The 17,091-nt window shown below is 44.7% G+C and overlaps 1 protein-coding gene across 3 annotated transcripts in view; it reads right to left on the bottom strand.

Moving 5' to 3' along the window:
• Positions 1-17,091, bottom strand: part of EVPL (envoplakin) — a 48,823-nt gene that overhangs the window by 6,390 nt on the left and 25,342 nt on the right. For all 3 annotated transcript variants that reach the window (XM_077924220.1, XM_028716943.2, XM_028716944.2), the window contains exons 7-19: positions 16,320-16,445; positions 15,022-15,060; positions 12,987-13,148; positions 11,480-11,587; positions 9,581-9,676; positions 8,084-8,209; positions 7,061-7,207; positions 6,115-6,269; positions 3,722-3,819; positions 3,264-3,445; positions 2,538-2,716; positions 2,190-2,328; positions 1,556-1,749 (exon numbers count right to left, since the gene is read on the bottom strand). In XM_077924220.1, coding sequence (XP_077780346.1) covers positions 1,556-1,749; positions 2,190-2,328; positions 2,538-2,716; positions 3,264-3,445; positions 3,722-3,819; positions 6,115-6,269; positions 7,061-7,207; positions 8,084-8,209; positions 9,581-9,676; positions 11,480-11,587; positions 12,987-13,148; positions 15,022-15,060; positions 16,320-16,445 — 1,751 coding nt within the window. The remainder of the gene's footprint in view (positions 1-1,555; positions 1,750-2,189; positions 2,329-2,537; positions 2,717-3,263; positions 3,446-3,721; positions 3,820-6,114; positions 6,270-7,060; positions 7,208-8,083; positions 8,210-9,580; positions 9,677-11,479; positions 11,588-12,986; positions 13,149-15,021; positions 15,061-16,319; positions 16,446-17,091) is intronic.

The raw sequence follows: 17,091 nt of genomic DNA on the forward strand, positions 1-17,091 counted from the left end.
ATGTCTCTGCAACATCTGGATCAGAAGTGGGCATGTCAGTCCTATACCGATTGGCTGGATGAGGGCCAATAATCTGAAGCTAAATTCTGGCACTATGGGTGGGTGGTTCCAAGCTCCAGGAAATTGCCCATTTGCACTTCCTTTGAAGGAGCAGGTTCTTAGCTTGGGGGTAGTCATTGATGTACCTTTGTCATTAGAGGCCCCTGTTTTGACTGGTACACCAGCTGCAGCTTCTCCTCAACAGGGATAATTTGGCCACAGTGGTCCATGAACTGGTAACCTCAAGACTTGATGACTGCAGGTAATTACGCAGGTGGCGCTGTGGGTTAAACCACAGAGCCTAGGACTTGCCGATCAGAAGGTGGGCGGTTCAAATCCCCGCGACGGGGTGAGCTCCCGTTGCTCAGTCCCTGCTCCTGCCAACCTAGCAGTTCGAAAGCACGTCAAAGTGCAAGTAGATAAATAGGTACCGCTCTGGTGGGAAGGTAAACGGCGTTTCCATGCACTACTCTGGTTCGCTAGAAGCGGCTTAGTCATGCTGGCCACATGAGCCGGAAACTATACGCCAGCTCCCTCGGCCAGTAAAGCAAGATGAGCGCTGCAACCCCAGAGTCAGCCACGACTGGATCTAATGGTCAAGGGTCCCTTTACCTTTTACTTTTATGTAGGGCTGTCCTTGAGGTTTGCTTGGAAGCTGCAGTGTACAAAATGCTGCACCATTGCTGTCTGGAGCTAATCATTGCCAATGTATGACACCTGCTGAAGCTGGTGCACTAGCTGCTTATAAGCTACTGGGACAGGTTCAAGATGTTGCTATGTGTTTATAAAGCTCTAAACAACTTGGGACCTGGCTACTTGAAAGAATGTCTCTCTTCTTACACCCCCCACCTGGCCATTATGTTCCATGGCATAGAACCTCCTCGCGGTACGTAGAGCTCCTACTATTCATTTTGTCTCCTACAGCAGTAGGGCTTTCACTGTTGTGGCCCCTTTAATGTGGAATTTGTTGCCATTGAGGAAAGGCACACTCTGGCAATGGACTCTCTCAAATGCCTCCATAAGATGTTTTTATTTCTCCAAGCCTTTTCTCCCTGATATTTTAAATTATTGTCTTCTGCTCATTTTTTTAGTACAGTGGTACCTTGGGTTACAGATGCTGCAGGTTACAGATGCTTCAGGTTACAGACTCTGCTAACCCAGAAATAGTATCTCGGGTTAAGAACTTTGCTTCAGGATGAGAACAGAAATCATGCAGCAGCGGCAGCAGGAAACCCCATTAGCTAACGTGGTGCTTCAGGTTAAGAACAGTTTCAGGTTAAGAACAGACCTCTGGAACGAATTAAGTTCTTAAGCCGAGGTACCACTATATTGTACTGCACTTTTAATTTTCTTATTCCCGGTGTATATTTATATGTTTTTATATCATCTTCGAGGGCAAAAAGAGACTGGAAGCCACCTGTTCCAAATCTGGCCTTAAGTTGGCTCGCAAGGCTGGATGTCCAGATACACACAAACACTTTCCATGCCCACCAATGGAGAGGATTTGGCTTCTTACCGGTGATCCAGCTGGTCAGCAACAGCATGATATCGGTCATTAAGTAGCTGGACCTCCTTTTTCTGCCTTGGCAGATCAGCGCAGTACTCTTCAAAATTGTTCTGCACTGCACTGCAGCTGTGCTCAGCATCCTTGAGGCTGCGGTTCAGCTTCAGCAAGCTGTCCTCATGTTTCACCAAATCTCGCATCAGTTTCTGTGAAAGAAAGAGACCATCCGTTCAGAACAGCAATTTTATTTCAACCTGTGGATTAAAAAAAACCCTCCCGAAATCTCAGTCTGATTGCTTTCCTCGATCGTTTGGTCTTGAAGTGCCAAGCCTGTTTCTGCTAAGTGGAAGGAGACTGGTGTGGCGCTGAGCAGAAATGAAAAGCCAGGTATTGTTTGTAATTTAATTGCAAATCAATGGAACCAATGTGTGGCGAAGGAAAAAAAAGGACAAATAAATAGTTTCACTTGGGGTTTTAGCAAATGGAAAATGTTGCAGCCTCAGTTGGAAGTGAGCCTGGGAGATAAAATTCTCTGGTGGTTAGGGATAAGGGAAGCACTGGCCCAGAAGCACCCACAGAAAGAAAAGAAATACTCCGTCCTATCCCACCCTGTACCAATGTCCTTCTGATTCCAAAGGTCCCTCACCTGAAGTTCATTGGCACGATCCTGCAGTGCATTAGGCGAGGCTGGGATGATGCCATCATGAGATAACTTGGCCTCAAGGGTGCTGATGATCTTGTCTGTGTTCTCTATCTGATTCTCCAGGTTCAGGCCTGCTTTGGCTCTGGAGAGGGGGAGACATTATAATGCCAAAAGACAACATTTCACTTCTAGGTTGTTTTCTTCAACACCACACCAAAGCAAAAAAAAAAGCGCTATATATTGTCCAGGTGAAAACATTTAAGATTTCATAGAAACATTTTGCAAGCTGCTGCCTCCTTTACACAGCAACAGAGTTCTATTCTCTGCCAAAATATTGCTGAAGTCACTTACTTTTCCTCATAGAGCCTGGAGAGCACCTTAACATCATTGTATTTGTTCTTGATGCTGTTGAGTGTCACAGGAAGCTGGGAGGCAGAGGTGCCAGCAGGCTTCTTGGAAAGATAGGCCTCACACTCCTTCTGGGCAGCTTCCTTTTCTGCTCCTATGACTTGAAGTCTCCTTGCTGTTCCCTGATATAAAGGCGGATTTTATTTTTAATCAGTCAGTGAAATTCAATGTAATACAAGAGTCATTTACAAAGAGACCAGTTAGGGACATAGGTCTCAACACCACCAGTGGATTTGAAGCCATTGGATTGACGTGTCTACATGGCCTATAAGCTTATAAGGTTTAATGATGCATCTAGCACCACTTTAAGACTTTTCCAGCCCAATGGAGTTAGGTCACCAGTCATATCTGGGAATACTGAGGCAATTATTTCATGAGCAACTCTCAACCACAGAACCTTCATAGATGTAGCCAAATATTTTAGTTATTTATCCACATCTTTGAGGAAAGCCGTAAAAAAAAAAAAAAGAGAGAGAACAGGCTAAAATTCATTCTACAAAATATTGAGGGGGTGGGAACGTGAAATGTACAGGCAGAAAAACAGCAGTAGAAACCTCTCTGCCCTGTGAAGGTGTTCATTCCCTTTAAAAATGAACAGGCTTATCAGAGGCACAAGTGAGCAGTCAAAACTTACCTCCTGCCACTTTACCAAAAAAAAGGGGGACTTGCCTCCTGCTCTCTGATCCGTTGAGTAAGGTCCTCTACAGGGTCACTGTGGTTTAGTGGAGACCTCAGGCGGCTGAAAATCTCATTCTTGACTTGGTCCAAGTTACCACCAACGTTATCCAGTTTATGGAGCAACTGGCCGGCTTGGGGATCATCCTGGGCCACAGTGGTGCTTCTGACTGGAACTGAAATGACAAGTATTATTCAATAAAGCATGCAGATATTTGCATTTGTCCATGGGGATAATTGCTATGCCTAAATGCCTCCTGTTCATCTTCTTCCACATCCACCCTGTAAGTTAAGCCTTCCCCTAGGATCTCTGATCCTTATGGATTCCTGCACAAGCAGAGACTGGGCAACTTGAAGGCCCATGGGGAAGAGAGGCGAGCACCTTAACCAACCCGTCACGCCACAATGGTATTGCAATTTCCCCTTAGAGAATGGCTGAAATGCTGACATACCCTGGTGGCTGGATTTAACTGGTTCCCTATGGCTGCTTTTCAAGGTGTTCTGGACTGTAGCTCTCCTCTGCTTCACTGCGCTCAGCTCACCTTCCAGCCTGAACAAGACAGGAGGAAGTCAACGTTATTCACAGCCCAGGGCTTCCCTGCAACACTTGCCGTGTACACGAGGCAAGCTCAGAGAGACTGCCTCTTTCTAGTGGGGCATTAAGCAGGTCATTTTATTCCATATCAAGTATTTATATTGAAATAATTGTTGAAAAATAAATAAATAAATATCAGAGCAGGTTATGACAATCGTATATAAAACCAAACAGTAAAAATAATGTGAAATTTTAAAATCAGAGCTGCTTTGGTATTGCTGCCGCTCCAGTAACATCTGCAGTTAAACTACCTAGCTTGCAGGCGGGTAGTTGACATGGTAAGTGACTACATTAGTTGCCTGACCTGTGAGATTGCTTCCTATGGACATTAGCTGAGCTGTGTGTTTGAGAAGCATCCACACAGAAGTGGTCCCATGCTGTTTAAGTACCCCATGAATCGATTTCTGCTAGAGATTTCTCAGAAGATACTTTCCCATCAGCTTTTACTTTGACAAAGGCCAACGGGTACTTTCTAGGGTGTGTATTGTTTCCTTTGCCATGTTCACTCTGGAAAGTGTCTATGAGCCTTGCAGCAATTTATACGTCTACCGTGGGTGCCCAAGCACCCACAAAATTCTCCATGAAGGGGCTGGGCACCCACAATTTTTAGCGCCAGGGCCGTGCACGCTGCATGGCACCCATGGCCCCAGGCACCCACAGTTGTGAGGCCAAGCTGGCACTCCTGCTTCTACTTCCCTCTGTCCAGTGCATATTATTATTATATATATACACACACACATACACAGGCAGCAACCATTTTGCGCATGTCCAATTGACGCACGACCACCAATGTGCAGGACTTTTGGACCTGGAAAAGGGCAGAATGGGGATGGAGCCAGGGGAGGGGCGGGCTAATGTGCTCTCCACCAACATGCACAGGGCTCAGGAAAGGAATCCCCACACAAAATGGCTGCTGCCTGCTTGCTATTTTCCATCCTCTAAGCCAATCCATTGCCAGTCTCTCCTTAGTGGACCCAATCCATTGCCAGTCTCTCCTTAGTGGACTTATTCCGTGTGCAGGCCAACCAGGCATGCCCTGGATACTCTATTCCCACCCCTGCCCCACACCCAAACAGCCCGGCCACATTTTGTCCCCACTGAGTGTGCTCATTGAACTGATTTGGGGTTCTCACCCAGAGCTTTCTCAATGTTTTTATTTTATTTTTTTGTACTTCTCCAAACACTGGGGTTTCCTCAACCTTTCTGGTACCTCCCCCCTCTTGAGGATAGATTATGCTGTTTTAGCTACATAAATATCTTTACTTGGAAAACTGTTCCCTGAATGCTTTACAAAGATCAGTCTTAGATTCTGGTGGTTGTCTGCACTGTTTTGGAGTAAATGTGGTATCCTGATAATGCCAAAAAAAAGAGAGAGTACTAATTAGAAAAGATAGCACGTATTTGCAGAGCCTTCAGTGGGAGAGGTGTAATCTACAAAGACCAATTTGTTAAGGAGCTGGAAGGACATAAACTAATTAAAATTCCTGTTTCAGAGAGTCTCCTAAGCAACAAATGACATGAATAGTGTGTATTTTCGTGAGGAAAAATGAACAAGAGAAAAGGGAAATTGCTGCCATGATGCCCCTCCTAATTATGCACCACGGTCTTAAGGCTGATTCTCAGTGGTGACAATAATCACATTTTTAGCATATGTAGATGTGCAAGTTCCACTGGCAGGGCACTCATGCTTGCTAACATGAAAGCTTTATGGAGTGACTACTGATGCAGCACCCTGCATGAATTGCTGTCAAAATTATACACCACTTGATCGTAAAAAACAACAATTCTCCAAGTGATTATGGAAAGTCTATGTGTAGAGGCTACATGATACCACAAAACCCGCACCTTAAACAACAGGCATATGGGAGCCTGAAAACCATTTCCATCCAGCAACATTTCACTACCATCATGAACCAGATCTTTTGCAGCTTCCGAGCACATGCAGACATAATACCCGCATGATAGAATGCCATTAAACCTCTTTTATAGAGAAGAACCTCTGATATGGGACAATTTCCAAAACCATGGTTCAACCCCATCGTTTTTAAAGGTGTTTTGTGTTCTATACTGCCCTAATATTTTATGATATGGCATTATATAGTTTTATAAATAAATAAAAATAAAACCCGTATTCACCGATTTTTAAAAATCACCAGTAATGAATAGATAGAAAATATGTTCTTATTGTTTGCGGCATGTGCACTGCTAGTGGTATACTCATGAGACAGAGAGAAAAAGCTTTGTACTCACCTGTTAACTCTCTCTATGGCCTCTAGATCTGGAGGGGGGATGGAAAAGCAAACAGCAGGTGCTACCTTAGTCTCTCTACTGGCATTCTGCACGACCCAGTTTTCCTGGTTGCTGTTGTCATGCAACATATACTTCTCTCCCATCTCGAGCCGCCCCTGGAAGGAAGGAAGACAGAAGGAAAGTTTTGGTTTTGAGAGAATTTCAAATATAGCCACCCTTTGCTAGAAAGACAAACTCAAGACATTGTTCAGATGTCACAAAATGTTGTTCTTTGTTTCTGCAGCTCAGAGGTGCCCTGGGTCTATTTTAGATGTTTGTACATGTACACATTTGGTGCCATTACTAAGAACAGAAGAAGAGCCCTGCTGCTGGATCAAACCAAAGACCTATCTACACCAGCATCTTAAATCCCATAGTGGCCGACCAGATGTCTCTGGAAAGCCCATAAACAGAGCATTAGAGCAAAATCCCTCTCCTGTCCATAATTCCCAGAAACCAATATTCAGATACACTATCTCTGATTCTGATGATGGTATACAGCCACCATGACTAGTAGTCATTGTTAACTTTACCCTACTAGCCCCAAATGAGTGGAATGCCATATATAGTGATTTCCCTTAAACTCTGTCACTCTGGTATATCCTACAATAAAGGGATCAACTGTGTGGTGTCACACCTCCTCACTGTTTGTGGTGTGCTACAGATTGGTTGTTGCACTGTCTTAGGGATATCTGGGCATAGAGAACTCTCATACCACACTGTTCCTTTTTCAAACATGGCACCCAAATACTTCACCGCTGCTTTTCCGTCTGCTTGATTTGATGCAGAAGTAGCAGCAAAAGGGAGATTAAAGCAACCTCTTCAGAAACAACAGTGAGGTACACGGTACACAATTTCAGAATAATCAGTTTCCATCACATATGATACGACAAGGCCATTTTCTTACATCACTCAAATCCCAGTCACAGATGGTAGTCACGGTAATTGGCTGGGAGGGTTGGAGTCTGCGGAGTTTCAAAGGGCTAATCTCCTTGCTCCTCCTTTTCAGTTCAGCAATGCTCCTCTCAGCTTGTTTCACAGACTTCTCATCGTTCTAGACAGGAAAGAGGAGGAGAGAGTTCAGAGCTGGTGCGTATTTTGGGCAAATAACGCAGCCTAGAGCAGGACCAGAACAACTTGTGGCCCACTAAGCCATGCAGAGCCCCTCAGCCCTATACATTGGCCTGCTAGGTAGATGACAATTTTCCTGTTTTCAAAGATCTAGGCTAGTTAGCGAGCTCCCGGTGCTCTGCCATACATAGTTAGTGGAAAGCATTTTGTTTGATGGCCTGTAAGTTGTGTGGGCTGGGTGTTGATGGGGCTGGAGACCCTAATTTTGAGGATGTTGATGGCACAATGACTTTTGTTCTGTCCACACATTCAGAAGAAAGCATGGAAGGGGGACTTGGATCATGTTTGCTGTCTCCATTCCTAAAATGCACATTAATCTGAAGGTCTGAAAGAGCTTGTGCATGCACAATTTGTACACATACTGCACAATCAGGAACTTTTCAAAAGGCACGTGATCTCACTGCTCAACCCAGGTCAGCCCTTCATCCATAATCTTCATCTGAACAGAACTTCTGTGTTTTATTAATTCTTATCTGGGGAGCAAAACCTTCTGGGAGAGAACCCAGTCACAAGGCACAGGAACTAGGTGCAGTTTCCCCCCCAGCAACTCATCTTCCCTCACCTCCTCCTTTCCCCTCTTATCTTAGCTTCTCTTCCCTCGATTTAATGAAGTGAATCAAGTCCACTTGTCCAATTTATAACTCCCAGGCTGTGCACCTAACTGAATTTAGATGAAGCCATAAAAATAATTAGATTTGGTTGCTGCAATAATCCAGGAGAGGCACGGTTGCTCCAGGCCAGTAATTAAAACGTAAGAACTTGTTGAAATCACGTCCCCATTCCCCCTTGTGGTTCTCACTTCCAGCTGAAGGAATAAATCAGACACCACTCCTGGGCTGTCCTTGTTGAACGTGCTGTATTTCGTATCAAGGTCATTGTTCAGCTTGTTTAGCGAATGGCTCACAGCATCAGCATCGTCATAGAACTAAATACAAAAAAAGAGAGAAGAGCAGTAGCAAAACAGTCAGAGAAATGTACTTTGACCATGAAATTCAGACACTGCTAACTTCTGCTGCTGTGCTCCTATAGCAGAATGTTCATGTTGCTGTTTTTGCCAAACTTTAACTATATAGCCTCATCCTATCAGGTCAGTGCAAGCTTCAGGGCTCCAGAGTTTGTCTGCTTCCACTAGTTTCCCATTGCTGTGATTGGGGCCTGCATTAAGACCTCAACTGTCATGTGACCCAGTACTATGTGGCCATGACTTTTGCCTCTATGCATTTGGTTTAGTGCTAAAGCATTTAAAATGTTGGAGACATGCCCTAATTCTATCAATACCAAGATCTTGCACAGAGACTCTTCTACAGGTTTCCCTCCATATCAGGAGTGGCAGATGAACATTGGGCAATAGTCGCTGCCATGGTGCCTCCCATATTCTGTAATGCTCTTCCCAGGAAAGCTTGCCTGCCACTTACTTTGATGACCTTCCAGCACCAGGTGAAGAGCTCTATATTTTCTAAGGTCGTGTAATGGTTTTTACATCTGCTGGCAAATGCATGCTGCTGTTTTAGATTTTGCTGCTTTTAATACGTCGTTTGCAAGTGGCAATGGCTTTAATCACTTGCATGGTATTGGATTTTGATTCTTTGTAAGCTGCCCTAGGAATGCGTCTGAAGGATGAGATAGAAATTTCAATAGCAATGAAGTAAGAAATCTCTTTTGTAAACCCCCCCCCCCAAAAAAAAGGGATTCAAAGAGTGTTAAAAGGACTACGTTAGATTCAGACCTGCCTTTCCACAAATGGAAGGTCTGCTTCTGTTTGTGGAATGGACTCAGATGGCTCTGATGGGTGGAAGAGAGTGGGCAAGGGTGATTTTTGTTAAACCTTTGCTCCCCAACCCCAAAGCCCCTTGCACTGCTGCTTTGGAAGCAGTTCTAGAGCACAGGGCACAGGGAGAAGGACTGCTCACAGAAAATCTGAATCGAGCCCTATGAAATTAAGAGATTTTCTGCAAAAACAAATGCAACATGTATTGCAGGGAGTTGGATGAGATGACCTTTAGGGTCCCTTCCAACTCTACAATTCTATGGACATACTAGACAAACAAATGCTTTCAGACTCTGAACATGGAATCTTTCTAAGCTATGGGTGAGGAGGGATCCATGAGATGGCGCAGGCTCAAGCAGTTCAAACTGCTGAAGGTGTACCTTCTGATCACTAAGTTTCATGTGAACTTTGTCTGCCTGCCCTTAGGAAACTGCCTAAATATTTTAAAAGTTTCTACACATGATCATGAAGATTTGAGATCCCTGGAGTCCCTCATATACCACCTTCTAGTACCCTCCCACAATCTACCTTTCTGTAGTTCTCTATGTTCTTCAGGTGGTTCTCTTGGCAGATGCACAAGTAGAGAAGATTCTGCCACTCATTCTTAAGCGCTTCCTGATGAGCCTGCAGTGGAAATGAAATAGTTCTCATGTCATTCTCCATCTAGCTTCATGGTTTTCCGCGGAGTTTCTTTTCTGTTAACCCCCAAACTGGCAGAAGTATGTAGCTGTGGGCTGCTGAATCCACACAACAAAGGAAATCATATTACAGGGGAAAGATAATATGCTGTTCAAAATCTGAGAGAGGGAAATCAACACATTTGCTTTGTATCATGTGAACTTATCAGTTTCTATAAGGTCTGGATCAGAGGTGTGTCGTAAAACATTTTTGAAGAATATTAACATTCAAAACACACGCGTAAGCTCGTTGCACAGTTAGAGGATGGACAGCGGTGTAGTTTATTCTTGTGCAACATCTCATTCCCCGAATACTAATGCCATCGGATTGCAAAATATTACCACTCCCTGAGAAGCTGCATTGTTGGACTCTAGCCCAAGCTCTCCATGATTATATTCTCAGTTGAGAATACCATACTAATTGGGCCATGCTATATGTTGCTGGATATGCTGGGTTCTCTGCCCTCTGGTTCTTCAGGGCAAATGGATCATGATGCATGTTCAATAAACAGGTTGGCAGGTGACCTGATTCAAAAGCTCCCATTCCGAAAGGCCTTTTCTTGTGTACCAAAACATAAAATTCCTCATGGTTTTGTGGTATGTAGGAATAGCTGGGTCAAAGTTCTGGCCTGTCATATGTACAAGCAGACAAATGCCCTGGAAATGGTCAGTTATGAAAGGAAACAGAAATTGCAGAGCAAGGTCATCTGGGGAGTTTTTGCTTTGTGCTACATTAAAGTTTAGAGGGACGCGGGTGGCGCTGTGGGTAAAACCTCAACGCCTAGGACTTGCCGATCGCATGGTCAGCGGTTCGAATCCCCGCGGCGGGGTGCACTCCCGCTGCTCGGTCCCAGCGCCTGCCAACCTAGCAGTTCGAAAGCACCCCCGGGTGCAAGTAGATAAATAGGGATCCTTAATAGCGGGAAGGTAAACGGCATTTCTGTGTGCGGCTCTGGCTCGCCAGATGCAGCTTTGTCACGCTGGCCACGTGACCCGGAAGTGTCTCCGGACAGCGCTGGCCCCCGGCCTCTAGAGTGAGATGAGTGCACAACCCTACAGTCTGTCAAGACTGGCCCGTACGGGCAAGGGTACCTTTACCTTTTACATTAAAGTTTGGCATTATATTGTCAAACTTAGGTTTGTCTTTTTATACCACTTTAGCTGTCATGGCTGCCTCCTCAAAGAATCCTAGGAATTGTAGTTTGCCAAGCTGCAGAAATTTCTCTGTGATTCCACCCACACCCCTGCTACAATTCCCAGGTTTCCTTGGGAAGAAGGGGATGTCTGCTAAGCTATTTTTGTAGTGTGGATTTGTCCAACAAAACACAGAATGTAAGGTTGGTGTAATTGTTCAGAGAAGATCCTTCATCTAATGCAGATTGCAAAACTTTGGGGGAAATGATATGGGTTTTTTAAGTGGCACATTAGAGTTGCCTGCTCTCAGCTCTCAGGATGTGGTAGGTTTTAATGGCGAAACAGTATCTCAATAAATACTCTTTTATTTTGCTGTTCTCCTGAACTCGCTCTGGAGGGCCATATAATATCACAAACATTTAGACATAGCTTGAAGCAAGAGAAATCTAGAACAATTCTTCATTAAGCAGAGGGGTGGGGAATTGGTGGTCCTCCGGATGTACTTGGACTCCCATCAGCCCCAGCCAGCATGACCAATGGTCAGGGATTATGGGAGAATCAGTGCATAACTGTTTGAAGATCTGGGCACACAGAGAGTTCCAGGTTCTGCACCTACCTGAATTGGGCTCACAGCTGGATGCTTCAATTCGACCATCCTCTCTCCGTCATCTTGGAGGGTATTCACATACTCTTCTTGGCTAAGGAGTTCATTATTTTTGAAATCCTGCAGGAGGATCAGAAGAAGCACACTATATAAGCACTTTGAATGCTAAGAGGTCCTTTGCATTTTAGGAGAAGCAGTAGCCCCACATGTCCTAGAAAATGCCAAATCTACCGCTAAGCTTAGTTATTAGATGCCTTTACTGACGTCAGTGGGGCAGAGAAAACTCCTGCTGCTCAGATTTTCATATGAAAGTGTGTGTGAGAGAGAAACAATGCATTAGAAGACAAAGAGGATGTTTACATAACCTCTTCTCCCAATAAAACAACTGGAAAAATGTGAAGTTCATGTGGCTAGAACTTTCCAGATGTGCCCCAGACCCAATTGGCTAAGGAATCCAGGGCATAGATTAGTGATAGCTCATGTCAGCTGAAAGTGGTAGGACTTCTGTTCCCAAATCCCCATTCACAAATGGTTTGCATGCAAAGAAAGAAGCATCTAGATGCAAAAGTATCCGTTTTCCCTTTCCTTGTTGCTGGCTCTCTCATATACACAGATACCCATGCCACAAAGCAGCCTGGAACAGGTTCCCCAACCATTTATATAAAAGTTTCATAACATGGTAGGTAGCTTCCTCCATCCTCCCCATTTACATTTTCTCTTCTCTGCTTCCTCAATGTTTCCATGCTTGTGCGGCACTTTGTAGCTCCATAAAAGGAGCACTAGAGAGCATGCATGCTCAGAAGAAGCCTAAAGGATGGTTTCCTCTGGGGTCCACCCTTGTTCTGTTAACCAAGTCAGAGTAACTACGAACATGCCCAAGTTCAGAGAGCTTTGACTGACCAGAACATATTGAATATACGTTGGGACTCTCCTCTGAGTGTGGACTGAGGTAAAGGGCAACAACAAGAGCAATAGGCCCAGTTATCTGTTTAGTAAAGTGATGTTCAACACCGATAATTAAAAGGACTCCTACCAATGCAACTATGCTGCATGTTGGTGCTGTTACACATATGAATCATTGTGAGCTAAAAATCACTTTGGAGAGTAAATAAAAGAAACCCGCATTCCCTGACCAAAGTCTTATCCAAAAAGTTACCATGGGTGGCATTCAACAGTTTTATTCAGAGCAGATCAACTGAAATTAGGTATGTTCATTGATTTCAATGGGTATACTCTGAGTACAACTTAGTTGAATACCACCCTTTGGGCAGGATTCTACAAACAAGCCTTGCTAGGCGAAGCCCACACAATCACATCCACTGCATGCAGGACATGGCTCCCAAAATTGGTTCTGCAGGTGTTGAGGGAACCCCAGGACACCGTGTAAGGGAATTCTTCTGCCTGGCAAGTCAAAATTATTGTGCTTATGGAACCCTTGCCAAAGCACTACGTTGAATTCTTCCCCAAATCTCATGTTCTTCCCTATCAGGTGCTTTTGTTTTGCAATGCCGTTATTTACCTCGTACTCACGCCGCGCAGACTGGGGGTCAGCCATCTGGTCACTCCAGTCCTGCCTCAATATCTTGTTCTGCTGCTCTGTGAGGTAACCCAGCTCCTTAGTGCAACCCTGGAGGTGTGTATAGAGGCTGCCCAAGCTCTGCCCCCTCCAGATAGAGGCTTTCTATCCATTTGGAGAGAGAGAGAGAGAGAGAGAGAGAGAGAGAGAGAGATTTCAATGCCTTGGCAGCAATTTTAACTTAGAATGCCTATAGCCCGTTTTAGGGAACGTGGTTCGTTTCAATTCTCCCTCAGAATATAATTTGACACCACAACAACTCCATGAAGTAGTTTAGAATGAAAGACAAAGGCCACCGCTGAATGTTTATCATATGAACCTGGATCTCCCTCTACATCCAGCCTCAAAACCTCAGTCCAAAAACTTCCCCGTAGAGACGCTGGCTACTGTGGGGATGGGTGACTGAAATGAAGGTGTTTGTGCTCAGTGAGTCATGTGGCTTGTTTGGTTGCTTGAAGTGGGCCCTCAGGTTCTGGAAACCATTGTGTGGAAGGGGCAGAATTTAAATACTGCACCCAGGGCATTCAAATGCTTTTCTTTTCCTCACGCTTCCAATTACACATTCAGTGCTTCCTTTATGCAAGGAACCAGGAAATGTAAATAAGGTACTGGGAACTAGTAACCAACTTCAGCTTTGTAGGAGTGTACCTAGGGGTTGACCAGGTTGGCACCTCCAAGGCTGCAGGCCCAAGTATGTGTGCGAAAATTGCACCTCTCCACTCTGCCTTGGAGTGGCTAGGAGGCCACCTGCCCATTCCCCAGCCCATTCCTCCGCAGCTCTGGGGTGGCTGGATGAGGGGTGAAGGCTCCTCTGGGGTCTCGGAGGAGGAATCCAGTTGCTGGTGTGGGCCTTCACAGCAGCCCTGTGGGGACCCCTCCCCAGGTGGCCAGCAGCACTATTAGAAGTGTGAGCGGAGCACCCAGCATGGCTCAGAGGGAATAAATATGGAGACAGTGGGTGAGAGTTGCAGGAAGAGGGAAAAGGAAGGGATAGGGAGGAAGTAGAAGGGAAAGCAGCAAGTGGAGGAAGGGAAGGAGGAAGCAGACAGACAGATGATTGAGGAGGAGGAGGAGAATCATAGAATCATAGAGTTGGAATAGACCACAAGGGCCATCGAGTCCAACCCCCTGCCAAGCAGGAAACACCATCAGAGCACCCCTGACATATGGTTGTCAAGAAGAAGAAGAATAAGAAGGAGGAGGAGGAGGAGGAGGAGGAGGAGGAGAAGGGGGGCAGAGTAGAGCAGACCCAATCCTGATGGCTGCAGAGGAAGTCACTGGCACAGTGTGAAAGGCAGCAAATAGCAAACTTTTTGAGTGTCTGGTCCATGGTCCCTCCCAACCTTGAAGGTCCCAATATAGCTTATTGCCAAGGGTGCAGAGGTATGCCTAGCAGTGGAGGAAGCCGCTTGGGTGCCTGGGGCTGCGCACCCAGGGGTGGGGCGAGGGCAGGGCACCCATAGGGGTGGGGCGCACCGCGGAGCCTCCGGAGTCTGCCTGCCTCCTCCCACTCAGCCACCCTACAGCTGGGGTGGGGGAAGAGGCAGCAAGCGGACCGTTTGGGCAGCGCAGAGCCTGCACGCGCCCAAGCCACCGCGTCTCTTCCGGAAGAGACGCGTGGCTCGGGCGCGCTGCAGGCCCCGTGGTGAGTGCCGCCTGGTATTTTGTCACCCCCCTCAGTGGTGACACCCGGGGTGGCCCGCACCCACCTTCCTCTGCCCCTGGGTATGCCTCAGCAGCTTTGTAAGTGCTTCAGGAACCGACTAGTCCAGGTTGGGACGCAGCTAAACGTGCCTCATTTTCCCAACAACTCCCTGTCTGAACCTGACAGTTTTCTTTAAAATATAAAAGCCTCTTTAATAATCCATTTGGGTTTTTTTAAAGGAAAAATAAGTTACCTCATAGAGAAAAAGTGATGTTGTGGTCTATGGATTAACACATTAAATTCTATTCTAGACATATTGGAAAAGATTCTTACCAGCAATTTCTTGTGCCGGCTCCTTAAATCTTCTGCTTCCTATTTGTTTGGTAAGGAGGGCAGGGAGAGAGAGAGAGAGAGAGAGAGAGAGAGAGAGAGAGAGAACATTCACAAAGTAATTGATTATAAGTTAAAAAAAATAATTTCATAGACTATAGAAAGTTTTATTTAAAAAGCAGACCTTGTCTTACTGCAGGCAATTGTCAGGGTCCAATACATGTACTGTAGGAAAGTCAGTGAAGACTTATTTTATACAATTTGGATTCAAGTAGAGTCTTCTGGCTTTTTAAATAAATTGATGCTAACAAGTTTATTTCAAAATGCTGGTATTCTGTGTGTACTAATTCAGTGTTTATCATTTTAATTTGAATCAGATTCAGGAAAGTGATGCTGGGAACATTGAATTTTGAACATTGAGTGCAAAATTATGGCTTTGTTTCATCCTTTCAAAGCAGACTACTCATAGCTTTCTGTTTAAAGAATGGCAGCAGAAAGCTATCAATTAGCTAAGTCGGCCTTTACTTTTGGCTACCAATTAGTCATCACTGTCAATTAGCAATTTTACTTTACTAAGGTAATTAAGGCTCAGTCTGTTTCTGTAGGCTGTTATTATCACACAGTTCAGTAATAGGGCAGCTGAGGTACAATGTCCTAAAAAAGGCCACATAATCACATAATGTCCCAAATGTGTAATACTCTCCCCCCCAGAAGTCCATTTGATACATACAGTGTTAATTACTTAATTAATCAATGAAGCATTTATTGACTGGCTTTCATATAAAAATAAAAATGTGGTTTGCATAATAAAACAGTAAAATACCTTAAAAACAAAAACAAATACCATAATTTTTTGAAGAACCAAAGCTATGTTTATTTAAGCATCTTTCATGTGTTATCTTTTCAGCATCAGCACAAAACTTCATTATTTTCTCAAGTTTTTAACTGTTGAGATTTTATAGACCTTTTATTTATCAGATGCTGAGCCTGTGCTGGACAGCGCAAGATATTGTATAAAATTACTTGGATGCATCACTGATGTTTTTGTTCTGTTTTGAATAAAGTTCTGCAAGTAAAGTTTTGAATAATATCTAATGGGTCTGGACCATGTTTCATTTCAAAAGGAGTCAGTTTTTATGCACCCAGTTGCTTCCAGCTGCACAATAGTAATATCTGCAATACTCTATACAACCTCGGAATCTGTACTGCATGGTTGAGGAAACCCTACTGAACACATTCTGGGGGCACACAATGGGGTCTGTCAACAGAGTTGGAAAGGTAGATGAAATATGCAATTTTACCGGACTATGAAGGTTCTTGATCTGGAGTCCATATGCTTCAATTTCCTTCTGAAGGATGTTGTGTTCTGCCACCTGTTTCTCCAGCTCTGGCATAGTAGGTCCATATTTCCCTGCATCGATTTCTTTCTGCAACAAAGCCAGTAAGAGCACTTTAAGGGTTACCCAACTGAGAAAGACCAGTCCATTCCTCTAACCTCCTACGCCAAGATATGTTCCTCGTGGTAGCTGCCAGCAATAAGGACCCCCTTACCTTGTGATGTTGGAGGTTACTGAGCACCAGAACAACAGAGCAGGAGAAAACAGAAGAGGGGAGGCAGAGGTTCTCAGGACAGGTTCAAAAGGCCTGGTGGTTTTACCAGCACAAAACCATTATTGGTAAAACTGCACCCCCTTCATTTTTTCTGCCATGAAGCTTTTCAGGCAGAGGAGAATCCTTTGATTCAGGAGGACCTTAGGCTGTGTACACAATATACCTTTAAAACACATTTAAAGCACATTTCCCCCCTCAAAGAATTCTGGGCACTGTAGTTTGTTAAGGCATACTGGGAATTGTAACTCTGAGGGGTAAAATACAGTGCATAGAATTCCTTGATGGGAGAAACATGCTTTGAATGTGCTTTAAAGGTATAGTGTGTACACAGCCTTAGCTGTTGATTTTTCAAGGAAGCAGGGCAGGAGGAGAGTTAAGGTTCATGCAGAGAAGAAACAGCTGAGTAGGCTTACATCCAAGACAACAGTGTGGCTGGCAGCAGCCAAAATATCTTCTAGCTTT

This window comes from Podarcis muralis, chromosome 2, assembly GCF_964188315.1.
Source record: "Podarcis muralis chromosome 2, rPodMur119.hap1.1, whole genome shotgun sequence".
Taxonomy (NCBI): Eukaryota; Metazoa; Chordata; class Lepidosauria; order Squamata; family Lacertidae; genus Podarcis; species Podarcis muralis.